The sequence below is a fragment of the Muntiacus reevesi genome, chromosome 4 (genome assembly GCF_963930625.1).
Source record: "Muntiacus reevesi chromosome 4, mMunRee1.1, whole genome shotgun sequence".
NCBI classification, from domain to species: domain Eukaryota; kingdom Metazoa; phylum Chordata; class Mammalia; order Artiodactyla; family Cervidae; genus Muntiacus; species Muntiacus reevesi.
Window position 1 is genome coordinate 60,796,980 of NC_089252.1, and position 17,681 is coordinate 60,814,660.

The 17,681-nt window shown below is 47.0% G+C and overlaps 1 protein-coding gene across 1 annotated transcript in view; it reads left to right on the plus strand.

The window, feature by feature from the left end:
- LANCL2 (LanC like glutathione S-transferase 2) overlaps positions 1–11,187 on the plus strand; it is a 111,594-nt gene extending 100,407 nt beyond the window's left edge. Inside the window, exons 7-9 of the mRNA XM_065932876.1 lie at positions 3,673–3,849; positions 6,396–6,468; positions 8,779–11,187. Coding sequence (XP_065788948.1) covers positions 3,673–3,849; positions 6,396–6,468; positions 8,779–8,894 — 366 coding nt within the window. The 3' untranslated portion in view covers positions 8,895–11,187. The remainder of the gene's footprint in view (positions 1–3,672; positions 3,850–6,395; positions 6,469–8,778) is intronic.
- Positions 11,188–17,681: the final 6,494 nt, after the last annotated feature.

The following is a 17,681-nucleotide window of genomic DNA, read 5'->3' on the forward strand; positions in this document are numbered from 1 at the left end:
GGTCCCCAAGGAGAAAAGGGGTCTGGGGTTCTCAAGGAGGAGGAAAGGACAAGCTTTTTTTTTTTTCTCTAGATTCCTTAGTCTTAGTCACATAAAACGTTTTTATCTTTAAGCCTCAAACTGATGATTACACAACAAACAACTCAGTTTAAACTCTGTACTCTGTACTAACAACAGTGTATCCTGATTGAGGACAGTTTCTCCTTCCTGAAAACCTTCTGGCTAATCCTGTTATCTTAAAATGTAGATTATGGGAGTGGGTCTAGCAAGATCTTTACAACCTCCAGACATTCTTTTGATTCATTGTAATAACCAATTAAAAAGTATATAACTTCCAGATGTTCAAGCTGGTTTTAGAAAAAACAGAGGAACCAGAGATCAAATTGCCAACATCCGCTGGATCTTCGAAAAAGCCACACAGTTCCAGGAAAACATCTATTTCTGCTTTATTGACTATGCCAAAGCCTTCGACTCTGTGGATCACAATAAACTGTGGAAAATTCTTAAAGAGATGGGAATACCAGATCCCCTGACCTGCCTCTTGAGACATCTGTATGCAGGTCAGGAAGCAACAGTTAGAACTGGACATGGACCAACAGACTGGTTCCAAATAGGAAAAGGAGTACATCAAGGCTGTATATTGTCACCCTGCTTGTTTAACTTATATGCAGAGTACATCATGAGAAATGCTGGGCTGGATGAAGCACAAGCTGGAATCAAGATTGTCGGGAGAAATATCAATAACCTCAGACATGCAGATGACACCACCCTTATGGCAGAAAGTGAAGAGGAACTAAAGAGCCTCTTGATGAAAGTGAAAGAGGAGAGTGAAAAAGTTGGCTCAAAGCTCAACATTCAGAAAACTAAGATCATGGGATCTGGTCCCATCACTTCTTGGGAAATAGATGTGGAGACAGTGGAAACAGTGTCAGACTTTATTTTGGGGGGCTCCAAAATCACTGCAGATGGTGATTGCAGCCATGAAATTAAAAGACGCTTACTCCTTGGAAGGAAAGTTATGACCAACCTTGACAGCATATTGAAAAGCAGAGACATTACTTTGCCAACAAAGGTCCATCTCGTCGAGGCTATGGTTTTTCCATTGGTCATGTATGGATGTGAGAGTTGGACTGTGAAGAAAGCTGAGCGCCAAAGAATTGATGCTTTTGAACTGTGGTGTTGGAGAAGACTCTTGAGAGTCCCTTGGACTGCAAGGAGATCCAACCAGTCCATCCTAAAGGAGATCAGTCCTGGGTGTTCATTGGAAAGACTAATGCTGAAACTGAAACTCCAATACTTTGGTCACCCCATGGGAAGAGTTGACTCATTGGAAAAGACCGTGATGCTGGGAGGGATTGGGGGCAGGAGGAGAAGGGGACGCCAGAGGATGAGATGGCTGGATGGCATCACCAACTCGGTGGGCATGAGTTTGGGTAAACTCCGGGAGTTGGTGATGGACAGGGAGGCGTGGCGTGCTGTGATTCATGGGGTCGCAAAGAGTTGGACACGACTGAGCGACTGAGCTGATCTCCCTTGCTAACACTAGTGAGGGGGAACTCATTCTGCCCCCTTCTGATGTCTGTCAGAAGCTTTCTCTACCTCTTTTATACTTTAATAAAACTTTATTACACGAGGTCTTCCCTGGTGGCTCAGACGGTAAAGCGTCTGCTTATAATGCGGGAGACCTGGGTTTGATCCCTGGGTTGGGAGGATCCCCTGGAGAAGGAAATGGCAACCCACTCCAGTACTATTAGCTGGAAAATCCCATGGACGGAGGAGCCTGGTAGGCCACAGTCCTTGGGGTCACAAAGAGTCAGACACAGCTGAGCGACCTCATTCTCACTTTACTTTCACTTCATTACACAAAAGCTCTGAGCCATCAAGCCTCATCTCTGGCCCCAGATTGAATTCTTCTCCTCCGGAGGCCAAGAATCCCTGCGTCTTTCGTGGTTTAGCAACCTTTAATAAGTTAACTATGTGATGAGCAGACTTGAGCTGCCACCATTCTGAGAATTGACTTCAAAGACATGGGAACAGGTGCACCCCAGAACTGAAGATTAACAGTTCCTGTAACAACCAAGATGATGCCAATCAGACCGCTGATGACCAGTTGAAGATGCCTGTTAGAGATGACTGTGCTGTTTCTGCATGTAACCTCCCCCCCCACCCCACTCTGTCTGTAAAAGCTGTCACCTCCTGCTTGTTGGGTGGTGTGGGGGGGAAGTCGGCCTTTGGACAGATGTCCGCCACCTCCCCCAACCCGTTGCCAGCATCTGAAATAAAACAAATTTTCTTTCCACCAACCTGGCCTGATTATTAGCTTTTGGATGGCGAGCAGCCAGACCCCCAGATGCAGATCCCCTTTCAGGGTGCTGTTTCTCCTTTCAGTAACACTTTCACCTGTCAGCTCTGATCTAATACTTTTTAGGATGGGAAAATGTCTTCGTTTGTAATTCATATTAAGAGGCTTAAGATGGAAATGACAGGATGAAGTGTTTGAGCTGGCGTGATGACACAGAAAAAACAATATTAATGACAGCTCAGGAGGCGCCCTGACCATGGGCCAGGCGTGTCCTAAGAGCTTCTTGTGTGTTCTTCCATTTTAATACAACAGCCGAGATGAAGAAATAGTATCTTTTTATAGTAAATAAAACTTAAAGGCTTCAGAGGTGACTCATCCTCAGCCACAGTTAAAAGGTGACAAAGCTGAGACCCAGACTCAGGAACCCCAGCGTCCATGTCTCGACTGCTTTTGTGGCTGAGCCCACCCTGGAGGTTCTGTGCCGGGAGCAGTGACTGGGCTGCAGATACGCCTCTTTCCTTTTGCCCCTGCAGAAGCGGATCCCCTTTCAGGTGATGTTTCTCCTGCTCCTCAGAGCCGCCTCAGTTGGATGCCCAAGAGGTCACAGGGAGGATCCTGTTGGCCGCCCAAGGGAGCTCTTCTCCAGTGACCTTTTGCCTCTAATCCATGGTCTAAAACTTGTTTGCACTAGAATGGAATGAGCTCAGCAGCAGAGATTGCTGTTAGTAAAATAACAGATTCTGAGGAGAGGACTGGGAAGGAAAACAAATGCAGTGTGAGGAGCAAGAGCAGAGTGAAGGGGAGTCGGGTGGTGAAAGCTTCCTCCTGCCCTGCCGGGGTCATCTCTCCCAAGCGTGTTTGTCTCTCCCTGTAAACCACCGCGTGGAGATGGTGCTGCCCCCGCTGAGGGCTGAAGATGCTCCGTGCAGGTTTCTTTGTGACAGTTTATATGACAGCTTGTCGGGGGCCTTGGGTATATGGCTGACCTCGGGTATGGAATGTTCTTGATGTGGATGGCAGGTCAGTGTGGAATCCTCCACTGCCTTCTACACGAGTAGGAGTTTCAGAGCTGCAGCCTCTAAGTCCCAGGAAGTACAAAACAGTTTGTGTATGACAGACCATCGCCCCAAAGAGATCTTGTCAGTTTCCGTATAACTTTTTAACCTGTGAACTGCTTTTGGACCTGCCACTGGAAGGAGGGCGGGGGAGGGGAGTGGCTGGGACTGCAGGCTGCCTGGGGCGATGCTGCTGCCGCTGGGCTCAGCCCACCTCGGGTCACTTCAGGATGTTTTCTCAGCAGAAAGGGGAACTGTCCTACTGTTTGTTACTTAGGACGCTAGTTTAGCTCTGCTTTGATTTTCATTGCTCAGGTTTTTAAGGAGGAGAAGTACCTGAAGGACGCACTGGAGTGCAGCGACGTGATCTGGCAGCGAGGCCTGCTGCGGAAGGGCTATGGGATCTGCCATGGGACCGCTGGGAACGGCTACTCCTTCCTTTCGCTTTACCACATCACGCAGGATAAAAAGTACCTCTACCGAGCTTGCAAGGTACGAGCATGTCTCTCCAGACAGCTTTTGATTCCTGCAGAGCACACAAAGCCCAAACAGCTGTCTGGTTTCAGTGGAAATGCACTCCGCAGTCCCACAACCTGGCAAGAGTGCCTTCCTGTGTGTTTATTAGTCTCATGACTTTAGGACGTCCCTTCTTAAAGCCTCAACTGGAAAAATACTCTCCGCCTTCTAAATTTGTCCCAAGAAAAATGAATCGTGATAATGGGCAGATCATCAGTAGGTGCCCCTGCTTAAAGTCCTCAGAACCCATGCCCCCACACTGGAGGGCCCGTGTGCCTCTGCCATCGCCCGCCTCTTGCCTTGCCCTGTGCTCCACACTGCCATCTCACCCCCGTGCTCCCCGTGGAGCACAGCGGGCCTGGGGCTCCCCTGAAATCCGCCTGGTGGAGAGGACCCCAGTGATGGAGCTGCTGGTCACCGCGGGGTGCTCCCCTTGCTCCTGGTGGGCCACGCCTCGACCATGAGCGGGGACAGTGCCTGGCCCCGAGTAGAGACTGACAGATACGCATCGGGTATTTGAAAATGAATGCACAAAGCAAGACTCAGTAAGCGTTTGCTATACACATATCACAAAATAGGGCTATGAAAACACTGGAGAAAAAGATGGGAAGAAAATACACCAAAATATACAAGACCGTGGGTATATGGAGACATTCAGGGTGGCTTATTTTTTATGTTTATTACTATTCTGAAGGCTTTTCTTAAAACAGGTGGAATAGAGCCGTGGTGCCCACACTCACAAAGGCCGTGCGCACGGGGTGTTGTGGGGGTACTGAGGGCAGGTGATGGCCCAGGAGTGTCATGTAAACTGAGACCCAGAGGAGAGCTGCAAACATCGCAGGGGTGGGTGATGGGAGCGGAGCTGCCCGCAGAGGGAGCTGGAGGGGTGAGCACCTTGGAGCCTTGACGTCCCGTTGGCCCGAGCAGAGACATGAGGGGCAGCTTAGGGTAACAGCAGTCACAGCGCCAGATGGGCAAGAAGCTTTGGGGGTTGGGGAAGACTTCACACGGAGGGAGGCACAGCTAGTTTTCTAACGATGTAGAGCTTTTCAGGTGGGCCAGCAAAGCGTGGGTTGGAGAAGGGGTGTCTGTCCCTTAGGAGGAGAGCTCCTGCAGAACCATGGAGGCAGGTCCAGCCAGGGCAGCCCGACACTCTAAGTGCCCAGTGTTGGGGGTGCGGGGTGAGGGATGAAGTCAGAAGGGCAGAGGCCAAAGAAAGCTAGTCCTTCTCCTAGTCAGTGGATCTCAACTTTGGGTACACTTTAGACTCACTGGGAGCTTGTGAGTGCTGAAAAGCTCTCACACTGAAGAGGGCCTGGACCCCAGCCCAGATGCAGGAGCCCAAGCCCTGTGGTCCCAGCGCCTGTGGGTCTCCCCACCAGCCCTGTGAGTCCTCATCTGTAAGGAGGGGCTTCACGAGGGTTTGTGATTCACGTTTGGTCTTCTCTCTCAGAAGGATCACCATGGCAGCAGTGAATGGATGAGGTAGAGGTAAACAATCTGAGTTTCTCCAAATTGTTGTTGAATAATTAATGGTGGTCCAGTGGCTAAGAATCTGCCTTCCAATTCAGGGGATGTGGCTGTGATCCCTGGTCAGGAAACTAAGATCCCATATCCCACACTCAGAGCGACTAAGCTGCCGTGCTGCACCTACTGACCCAGTGTGCTCTGGAGCCCAAGCACCCCAACCGTAGAGTTTGTGTACCCTAGTGCTGCGACTAAGACCCAGTGCAGCCAAACAACCGACTCACTAAATATTTTCTAAAAAGTGGAGATGTAGAGTTATAAACCAGGGATACTGGCTATGATACTAAAGAGAGATTTAGAAACACTTAGGATGTTGAGACCACAGAATTTGGTGGATTTTTTTTAATGTGGAGAAGACAGAAATGTACGAATATCTTCCTGATGTCTGACTAAGAAAGCCAGATAGATATTGCATCAAGAGAGCTAGAAGTATGTGAGGGTTTGGAGGGTAGAAAGCAGCATGAGTTTTATTATAATGTTACAAAATCCACTGAAGAAATTTCAGAAGGAAGGGTCAGAGAGCTCAGAGGAGTTGCTGAGAAAGCTAAGGAATGCGTTTTTGAGAGGAGTAGGGTGGGCAGTGGGAGGCCCAGGGGCTCAGTGGGGAAAGGGGAGAGAGGAGGGCACGCTGCACATTCAGCAACAGGGGTCAGCATGCGGGGGCTTCCATCTGCACAGAGAGCCTGTCAGGGCGGGAGGCAATGCCTGGAAGAGACAGCGCTGTGAGCTGTGTGCTTCCCACTGCAGTCTTCCCAACAACCTTCCTGGGTAAAGCCTCCCTCACAGATGAGGAAACAGGCCTGGACAGGTGACAGGACTTGCCAGGTCTCACCTCCTTAGAAGAGGCGGTGCTAAGTTCCCCCAGGCCCACACTGCTGGCCGCTCTGTTGCCTGGGCGTCTGGCCTTTGATTCTTGGTGAATTCACTACAGTGTCATTAGTTCCGTTTCCACCAAGTGAAAGCCCACTCTTAAAAATAAATGTCTTTCTTCCTAGTTTGCCGAGTGGTGTCTAGATTATGGAGCACATGGCTGCCGAATTCCTGACAGACCCTATTCTCTCTTTGAAGGTAAGAGTGAGCGAAAGGCTCTGGCTGCGTGCGTTTGGTCCTCCTGGCTCTGTGCACCATCGCAGTTGATCTTACTCAGTGATCAGTGCAAAGCTGGCAAATACCAGGAGCAAAGTCATTCCTGCTGAAAACTATTCTGAGTCTCTTTACCTTGCCTATTTGTGCTCCTGTGAACTTCTTCCATGTATTTTTAGATCTTTTGTGAAGTATATATGCATAAACTATTTGCTGCTTTGTGATGGAAGAAATAATAAGTTTTTCCTCTGCATTTCACCTGTAATACCATGCATATAGGATTGATCTGTTCCCAGCAAACTTGGTTAGTTATTTAGATACAATTATTTAAGTCATATAAAGAAGCATAAATAATTAATATTAGTAATTTAAAAGTATTAGTAAGTAAAACTATTAGTACTTGGAAAAAGAATAAGTTCCGAAAAACAAGAGTGGTGAAAGAAACCAGCAGACACATTAAGAGTCTGCTGCAGGCACAATGCATAGAATATAATTCAGGAAAACCAAATAGAAGTCCTGCAGAGATTGAGATATTCTTCTAACATAAGTTGCAGAAACTAAGGGCAAAGGTTAAATGGGGTTGGGATAAATTGATGGTAATTTTTTAATCACTTTAGGGCTACATTTTATAGTAATTCCAAAGTAAATTCCAGAAGGAATACATGAATATTTATTAAAAAAATCAAATAATAGTCAAAAAATAATCAAATAAATACTTGAGTTTTGTCAAGTACAAAGCTGATAAGATCATGTGATTTTTCTCTTCAGCCTCCTAGCACTGTGAATCACATTGGTTCATTTTGAAATATTAAGCCAGTCTTGCGTGTCTGGAATAAAGCTTACTTGACCGTGGTGTACAGTGCTTTTTATGTATTGCAGAATTGTATTTGCTAATATTTTGTTGGTGATTTTTGCGTCTGTAGTCATAAGGAATGTTTGCCTGTAGCCGTCCATTTCTGTGCTGTCACTGTCTGCTTTGCTGTCTGGGCGATACTGGCCTACTAAATTGATGTTTTCTCTGTTTTCTGTAATAGACTATATATTAATTGGCAGAAGAATTCTGGTTTAAATGTTTGGTAACATTCTTCCGCAAAACCTTCCTAGCCTACAGATTTCTTTTTCAAGAGTCTTAAATTTATGAACTTAATCTGTTTAATAGTTTACCAGGCTGTAAGTTATCTATTTCATATTCAGTGAGTTTTGTTAGTTTGCATTTTTAAGATATTGCTCCATTTCACCTGTGGGGTCAAATTTATGTGCATAAAATTTTGGTAGTATCCCTTCATTATCTTTTTGATGTTTTGAATTGTCCATAGTGATATGTCATGTTTTATTTCTACTATTGATAATATTTACTCATATAATAGATAAGTGAGCAAAACTTAGAGCATTTGTCATTATCTTTTGCAAAAAAAGATCTTTTTTAGTATTCACAGATTTTATAATGAAAAAATGTTTCTCAGGATAAAAATTTTCATCATGTCATAAAAATGAGTTGTATCAGACATAGCAGAATAACCTATATGTGTGTGTGTGTGTGTGTGTGTGTGTGTGTAAAGAAATAACAGAATAATAGATTTAACGTTAACTGTAAATTAAGTTCATTCAGGTTCATAAATTCAAGTTTGTAAATGGCAAATTCAAAGCCCCAGTGGGTGAAAATCTTTGAATGTTCCCTGCCTGGAGGCTGGGAAGCTCTCAGATTCTTCTGGACCCTGTGCCTGACAAATGCCTGGCAAGAGACACCAATAACTCGGTTCTAGTCAGATGGTGGCTGTGTGGAGGCCACGAGGCTGGCAGGGCCCCCAGCGCTTGGGACCCTTTCTGCAGGAGTTCCCTCTAACCAAGGGTTCCTTTGGGTAGGCTGCTGAGTTACTGCAGTGATTGGTGGTGGGGATTTTAACCAGGCAAGTAAGTTTTGTTCTAAATAGTATTTTTAAAACCTAAGGAAAATATAAAATGCAGCTTTATATTTGAAATAAAAACATAAAGACCCTGAGAGGAAGTTTACATGTTGGAATATCACAATAGCAATGCCCTTAATTTTTTTGTTAGCAGTTCTATGAAATCACCATAAAATGTCAAGATGCAAGATTTAAAAATAAGATAGTGAAGAAAACCTTCTGTGTGCTAATATAATGCTTTTCCATTTGTGTATGTGAAGTTATTTTTAAAGCCCTCACTACCTTTCCCCACATCCTTACAGCCCCAGTAAAAGCAGTGATTAAAGGTCACTTGGTTTGGGACCCCACCGCACACCGTTTTTTTCATGATGGATCACGTTTTTCGTTGCAGGCATGGCTGGCACTGTTCACTTCCTCTCCGACATCCTGGCCCCAGAGGCATCACGGTTTCCAGCATTTGAACTCAGCTCTTCACAGGGGGATACAAAGGTTCAAAAAGACTACTAAGAGACCTGACTGGACCAGAAGCCACCAGATTGCTTAGCCCCTGACACAGAACCAACTGGGAATCCAGAACGCGGGGGAAGCAGCAGCAGCAGGCCTCGCCCTGGACGCCCGTGTCGGAGTGTGATGACCGGCCGCCCCAGCAGCATTGTGCGACCGCGCCCCTCGCTGGCGCAGTGTGGACCCTCCACGTCCAGTTCTCCGTCGTGTGTGCATGTCTCTTGGTGTTTGCTGTCTGTAGGTGTAGGTTGTTGTATACAGAAGCCCTTCCCTGTCCATGAGCCCGAGCTGGCTGTGCATGAGGGCGCACGGCACCCACCTCTCTGTACATACTGTTTAAAGTGAGGCGTTTTCTGTCTTGACAAACAAGGAAATAGGCAGGTGGTGTCTCTTACGTAACAAAATTCTCCACGGTGATGTCCCGGTGGTCAAACTTTGCAGCATTTTCTGTGTGTGCCTTGCGGATGAGCGTGAGAGAAAGACCACTCCAAAATGAAAACAGTGAAACAGGGTTGCTGAAGTAGGGGGTGGAGAGCCTGTCCACCAGGGTCGAATGTCCCCTCTTTGTGTGCGGTGCCCTCAGTGTTTATAAGAAGCCAGAGGGGGCGCGTTCCAGCACTGTCCCCTGCTGGGACTCCCTTTCTCAGGCTTGCTGTGTGAAGTTCTAGCCCCTCCTCACAGCCCACGGCAGCCTGTGCACTGAGGAGCAGACCCGTGACACCAGGGCCATTCGGGGGAGCCTTTTCATGGCCACATTGTAAATCAAGTAGCAGCGACTGAGGGCTGCAAGCCTCGGTTCAGTGTATGTTATTAAAGCAGACTGCACCGCAGTTTTATCAGCATTATGACGTAGTGCTGTAAGTTCAGTGGATACAGTTCCAGATACATTATTCCCATGTCCCTCCACTTAAACTTTTTTCACAACTTGGTAAGTTAACAAGGTACAAATATGGGATGAATATAGTCCTTATTTTTGTCTGTTATTCAGGTGATAGAAATCTCACATTTGATGAAATGTATTAAGCATAAAGTACTCGTCTGTATCTATGCATATGGGGAACAGTTCTAACCAAGAAAATTACACTGTCTGTCTGGCGTTTTTTGTTTTAAAACTGGGCATTAACTTGGATTAGCATACCCTCAATAATTTTACCATGTAGATCTGTCTTTAGAAGAGCTTTGTTGTCATGGTATGAATGGTCTGAGACTTTCTATAGACTTCTCACTTATGGACTAAGGCCTGATTATAGAAGACAAGGTAGATCTCTGATGAGATCTTGTCTACAAGGGGTTGTCAAATGTTTATTAGCCCTGGTTTCCACTCCTTTCATAAAGGAGGAAGAAGAATGTCCAAGTAGAAGACAGGTTCCTCTGCACATGTGCAATTCTCGGGATGCCACCCCTTGTTTTTGGGGTAACACCTAACATGTGCCCTTTGTTTTCTAAACGATGCCTCATGCATCTCTTCGTTTCCTGACACTCACTTCTGTGTCATAACTTTTTTTAAGTTAGTTTGATGACTTCCGTAGGTACAAATCCTCATGATTGTATATTCTAACCGCTTCCTGGGTCTCTTCATGTGCTTCCCAGGCAGCCCAGTTCCCCAGGACCCACAGGTGGGACTGGAGTGGGTTGTGCTATTGTCAGAAAAGCTCATTTGATGTCGGCCCACATACACCATTCCCACCTCAGCCAGACCTCAGTGGCAGCCCTTCAGGCCTCGGCACGGAGTTATATCCAGGCTGGCTCATTTCGTAGGGGAGGCCAGAGCAGCTGCACGGGAATCACCCCATTTGGCAAGAGGGAGGAGCTCATGGAAACCCTGGTTCTGGCCACGTCTCCTAACCAGAAGAAGTGTGGGTGACCCTTGTTACCTGGGCATCTTGCCTTGTGTGTTCAGCTTGCTTCTGCCTAACACACTGAGGGAAGAGAGAACACTTGTAAGGTGAATGGGGGATCTGTTATTTACAGGGCTTGTTTAGAAGCCCGCTTACCTGCTGGATGTGTTAACACAGCTCAGTCTGTGACTCCTGCTGGTGACACAGGCTCCAGTTCCCAGCTCCCCGAAGAAAATGGTCACGCACAGCTGATGGAGTGGTTCTGATAGTGTGTGAATTTGGATTTCAGAGCATTTCAGTGGTTTCTCAGCTTTGTTTGTTTCTCCAAAATGTGTCTAAGCTTTTAAAATAATGTGTATGCACAATTCCATTTTAAAATTTGAAAGAGAAAAAGTTGATGTCCACAAAGTGTGTGGGGTGCTCTAGTTCAGTTCTTAGTAAACACAGTTCTGTTGTGACACTTGCGGGGTTCTCTGTTCTCACCTCTCTGCCTTCAGGAGCAATGGTTGGGAGCCTTGGTCACCATCGTGAAGGCTGCCTTCCCCATGGAACATGTGGCAACTGCTTGTGTTGTGATGTCCCAGATAGTTCGCTAGAATAATAGCTTTCTTTTTTTACTCCAAGGCCCTCCAGAACGTGGGTGAATCTAAGAGAAGCCTGTCTTGAGCTTGCGTGTGTAACAGGCCTTTGCATTCATAGTTGCCCCAAACAGTCAACAGTGTGTCAGGATCACGGCATGGCTAGGTGGGTTATGGCATGGCTGGGGGGTCACTGCATGCCTGGGGGTGGGCACTGCACTCATGACTATTTCCCAGTGAGGACGCTGATGGTCTGCCCATGGTCACAGCTGGGATGAGGGGTAGTTCTTGCCCGTGGCCAAACCTGTGACTTGTACTCAGCACTTTCTCTCCTATGTGCCCAATACAGAAGGTGAGAAAGTGAAGCCTGAGAGAAGCCCTGCTTTCTGGGCCCTTCGAACCATTTGGAGCAGTCCCAAACTATTCTTAACTTTGTGAGGCAGTCTTACAGCTGTTATTTAATTTGCTAAATTCACAAAAGCAGTACTCAGGTGTGACGTCCAGGTTCCCTAAACGTTTTTATAGACTGTCTTTACTCCTTCCCTGTCTCTTTCCTGAAGCTTAAAAGGGGCCCTTCCAATTCTGAATTTTTCCACGTCACGTCTGGAGGAGAGCCAGGTGTCATTTCGAGCACGACCATCACCACGATGCCTGTCACCCTTCTGTCGGACTGGCCACTGGCCCTGGCAGGCTGTGCTGCATCATTGCTTTTCCTGGTCAGAGGAAGATGGCAGGCTCCTTCAAGGCCCCTGCTCCGTGGAGTTAGGCCACTGGATCACTGGGGCTATAAAGATGTCCAGTCTGCATTGCAGGTGCCACTGCACCCCCTCCCTTCTCCAACTTGGAGGTGGGGGGCTCAGTTCCTCCCAGCGAACGTTTGTTCACACGTGCGGCATGCCCGGCCTCAGGCTCAGTGCTGACAGTGAGGCGCTAACCCGCTCTTGCAGCTCACAGCCTCCGTTGAGCACCTGCGGGAAGTGAGCAGGCTGGAGCTCAGGCTCAGTTCCAGCCTCCTTTGTCAGGACCTCGGACAGCTCCTCGGCGTGTGGGCGGGGCGGTGGGCGGGGCTTGTGACCTGCGTGCACTTCCTGGCCCCAGCAGGAGGGGACCACAGGTAAACTGATCAGGTCAGCCTTGCAGTGAGATGCCTCTGGCGTGAGGTTCGGCTGGTCCTTGTCCTCCATTAGCCTGTGGAATGGAAGTCAAGAGCAGAGACTATGGATCCTGGATGTGTGGAATCTGGGCTCTGCTACTTGTATGAATTTGGACAAGGAATTTCCTCCTGGGCTTTTCTATATAACCAGGACAACCTTATTTGGTTAGTGGGAGAATTAGAATGAAATAACAAATGGAGGAAGCACCTAGCACATGAAAGTGCTTTGTGATGGCGTAGATGAAGGGGTGGGTGTGGTGCTTTTGTGTGGAGAAACGGGCTCACTCTCCGGGGTAAAAATGAAAATCCCCGATCTGTCCAGCTCCAAAATCCCAAGCCTCTCCTCAGTCCCTTTCAGCCAGCTGTTTGTGTACGCTGTGTATGGGCGCCCGCTGCGCCAAGGTCCTTCAAGGGGAAGAGTTGCCTCGGGCAAGGAGGAACCAAACCACAATTTCAGGCTTACACCACACCTAAAAGTTCAGAGGCTGGGCTTTCTGTTTCTCTGGCCCTGGAGATCTTCCCACTTCTGTACTCCTGTGGCTTTCATGGGATCGTCCAACAGATACAGTCCTGGTCATGTGTTAACAGGGACCCTACTGCATTCCTTAAAGTATCGTTCATGAGAATAAACAGATACCAAAGTGGCATAATCATAAATCTACCCATAATCATGTAAATAACCCCCACAGTCCCAAGAACTGAGGGGCCTGTTTTTCAAACCATTTCCTCGGGGAGGCCATAGGGAAGTTATCAAGTGCTTTATGCTTGGCTGCAGGACACTGAAAGGGAGGGTTGTGAACAGGGACAGACTTGCACCCAGGGTCTCTCCAGTAACAAGGAGGACCACACTCCCTACAGCTGAACAGAAAGTTCTGAGACCTTTTCTGCCTGAGGGATGCCATTGTTCTGACACTTAAATCATAGATTGCTTTGAGAATTCTGCACTGGAAGTCACTTTCCTCCTGAAATTTCAAGGTATCATACTGACTTCTAGCTTGAAATGTTACCTCTGAGAACCTCAGAGTCAGTTATTCTTGTTTCTTTCTGTTCAATCTTGTGTTTTGATGTGATTACTTTTCAAGTTGTAGAATTTTTCTCTCTGTCATGATAATGAGCTTAGTTCTGGGTTCTTGGTAGGCCCTTCCAATCTAGAAACTCTGTGTTTCAATTCTAAGAAATTTTCTTGAATACTTTCTTTTTAAAAAGAAACTTTTTTTTTTTTTTTTTTGCTTTTCCTCCTCTGCCTTTTTGCTTTCTTCTCTAAGAGATTGCAACTTTATTTTCAAAGCCTTCTATTATGTCTTTATTTCCAGGTGTTTTTCTTGTCCTTAGGATATCTTTTGTGTATGTCTTCTTATTTCTTATTGCAGTATCTTATCTCTTTGAGGATGTTAATTTATTCAGAACATAGTCATTACCTGCTTATTCAGTGCCATACATTTTTCTAGGCACGTGGAATCCATGAATGATCAACACAGTCAAAAAAAATCTTATCTTGTGGACTTTGTGGTATAGCAGAGAGTCAATAAGTCTAGATAAAGCAAATTTTCTCCTATGTTGTAAGATATTAAGTAATAATAAGATATAATAAAGCAAGAGACTGACATGCTGGAGAGAATACACATTATGTTTCAAGCAGGGTGGTCAGAGTGAGATTAGAGACAGTGACAGGTGAGCCGAGACTTGAAGTTCATGGAGTTGTCCAAATGAGTGTCTGGAAATAGCATCAGACAGACGGTGTGCCCTGCTCAAGAGCAGAGAGAGGACAGTGGGGAGGGAAGGCCATTCTAAAGACTCTTGACTTTTACTCTGGGTGAAGCACAGAGTCACTTGAGGGTTTGTGCAAAGGAAGGATGATATCTAATTTATGTTTTGAAGGAGTCACCCTGAGAAAATGCTGGGAGGATGCAGGGAAACCAAAGGCTGGTCCGGGAGAGAAAGCATGTGGCTTGGCGAGAATGGTGGGACTCTCAGTTCACTTCAGTCGCTCAGTCGTGTCCAACTCTTTGCAGCCCTATGGACTGCAGCAGGCCGGGCCTCCCTGTCCATCACCAACTCCTGAAGTTTACTCAAGCTCATGTCTATCAAGTTGGTGATGCCATCCAGCCATCTCATCCTCTGTCCTCCCCTTCTCCTCCTGCCCTCAATCTTTCCCAGCATTAGGGTCTTTTCAATTGGGTCAGCTCTTCGCATCAGGTGGCCAAAGTATTGGGAGTTTCAGCTTCAACATCAGTCCTTCCAATGAATATTCAGGACTAATGTCCTTTAGGATTGACTGGTTGGATCTTCTTGTAGTCCAAGGGACTCTCAGGAGTCTTCTTCAACACCATAGTTCAAAAGCATCAATTCTTCGGTGCTCAACTTTCTCTATAGTCCAACTCTTACATCCATATGTGACTACTGGAAAAACCATAGTCATGACGAGCTAGACTAGATGGACCTTTGTTGGCCAAATAACATCTCTGCTTTTTAATATGCTGTCTAGGTTGGTCATAACTTTCCTCCCAAGGAGTAAGTGTCTTTTAATTTCATGGCTGCAGTCACCATCTGCAGTGATTTTGGAGCCCCCCAAAATAAAGTCAGCCACTGTCCATCTATTTGCCATGAAGTGATGGGATCAGATGCATGATCTTAGTTTTCTGAATGTTGAGCTTTAGGCCAAATTTTTCACTCTCTTTACCTGTCATCAAGAGGCTCTTCAGTTCTTCACTTTCTGCCATCAGGGTGGTATCATCTGCATATCAGGTTATTGGTGTTTCTCCCAGCAATCTTGACTCCAGCTTGTGCTTCATCCAGCCCAGCGTTTCTCATGATGTACTCTGCATAGAAGTTAAATAAGTAGGGTGACAATAAACAGCCTTGACTTACTCCTTTTCCTATATGGAACTGGTCTGTTGTTCGATGCCCAGTTCTAGCTGTTGCTTGTGACCTGCATACAGATTTCTCAAGAGGCACATCAGGTGGTCTGGTATTCCTATCTCTCAGAATTTTCCACAGTTTATTGTGATCCACACAATCAAAAGCTTTGTCATAGTCAATAAAGCAGAAATAAATGTTTTTTCTGGAACTCCCTTGCTTTTTCGATGATCCAGCAGATGTTGGCAATTTGATCTCTGGTTCCTCTGCCTTTTCTAAAACCAGCTTGAACATCTGGAAGTTCACAGTTCACGTATTGCTGAAGCCTGACTTGGAGAATTTTGAGCATTACTTTACTAGTGTGTGAGAGGAGTGCAATCGTGCAGTAGCTTGAGCATTCTTTGGCATTGCCTTTCTTTGGGATTGGAATGAAAACTGACCTTTTCTAGTCCTGTGGCCACTGCTGAGTTTTCCAAATTTGCTGGCATATTGAGTGCAGCACTTTCACAGCATCATCTTTTAGGATTTGAAATAGCTCAACTGGAATTCCATCACCTCCACTAGCTTTGTTCCCTAGATGTGTCCTAGAGCCAGTAGGATTCCTGACAGCCAGGTGCAGAGCATGGAAGAGCCAGCAGAGTTAGAGTGCCCGAGCCTTGGAAAGGACGTTGCCTGCAGCTGAGATGTGGAAAAAGTCACTGGGGAGATCGGAGTCTGCTTAGGCATGTGGAGTATGAGGTGGCCTGACTGCTGGAGTTGGGAGGGAGATCTGGGAGAGAAATGTCACTTTGGAGTCGCTTGCATATTGATTATTTACACCTGTGAGCTGGATGAGCTCACCCAGAAAGTGAGGGTGAAGGGAACAGGGAAAGCAGAGCCTGCAGCATTAAGAATCCAAAGGGGTTTGCTCCAGCCAAGGAGGGTAAGAAGTCCCTGGGTAGGGGTCTCTGTTCCTGGAGCCAGTGAGGAAAATGCAGTGTGCAGCGGAGTGATTGGCTGTTTCAGATGATCCTGATAAGTGAAAAACCTTAGAATTGGCCATTGCATTAATCACTCCGAGGTCCTTAATGAATTGGGGAGCAGAACAGACACTACTAGAGGAGCTTTGTTGCAGAAGAGAGGAAAGAAATGGGGCCAGAGTTTGTAAGAGAAATAGGATTAAGAAGAAAACTTTTTTCTTCAGAAAAATAACAGCGTGTTTATAAATCAGTGTGATCCAATGAGGGCTTATGTTAAAAGTGATGCAGAACAAAGGGATATTTGTGGAGTGATGTCTTCAGGTGGACAGAGGAGATCGGAGCTGGCACCAGGCAGCTGCTCAGCCAGAGAGGAGCCTGCGGGTAACAGACGGGCGTGGAGGCAGAGGGTGGGTGGCGGTGGGGCGAGCTGTGGAAGTCCTCTGGCTTCTTCACTTGTCTTGGTGACGTGAGAAGTGAGGCAGCATCTGCTGAGTGAAGATGGAGGGAGACGAGCTGTGGGATGTGAGGAGAGGCGAGAAAGTGTGAATGTTGCCCAGGAGAGTGGGAAAAGGGAGCAGGGGCTCAGACTTCACCGGCAGTTCCAGAGAGGGTTTGTTAGGACATGGATTGCTGGGGTTGTCTGACTTAGTAGGTCTGGGGTGTGACCTGAGAATTCATTTTCTGACAACTACCAGGCTGAGCTTCCCTGGGGACCCCACACTTGAGGAGTGCATGCTCTCAATTCTTCTCTTGGTTGCTTCAGAAGGACCAGTCTGGATGTGCTGCGATGAGTCAGCAGGAGGGGAAGAGTGGTTTTTCCAGCCACGTCCCACTTGCTTTTTAGTTTATCTGAATTCCTATTCCCATTTGTTGGTTTTAGTTTCTATCTTTCATGTTAGAGGGTCGGTCTACTAGTTTTATGCTGCAGAAGCTGATTGGAAATTCTGGTCCGAATAGTGTTGAGTGACCTGGATCATCCAGTTGGGGAAGCACTGGGACCAGTGTCTGGGATCCATCAGTCCCTGCTGAGCAGCCCCCAGTGAGGAAGAATGGACAGCACCCTCTCTGATGGTACTGCAACCATCACCTAGCTCTCTTGTCCTCTGGGTCAAAGGTCAGAACGCCACCCAGAAAAGAAGACCCCAGTTTGTCTCAGGAAGAGGAGGAGCCCACTGCTGGGCAGGTAGGGAGGCATCATGGTATCTGGGGGCCCAGCTTCCTCCCTGCCCTCCAGATGCCCTGGTGCTGCTGAGCTCCCGCGGTGCGCAGGCTCTGGGCAGCGCCAGGGGGCTCTGCCCTTCTTGATGTGGGTTGGGGGCTTCCTCAGCATGCGACTGTTTTCTCCCCCTTGACTTCATGTTCTTTGGGCATCAGTTGGGCATAGGCTGCTTGCTGACCGTGGGAGG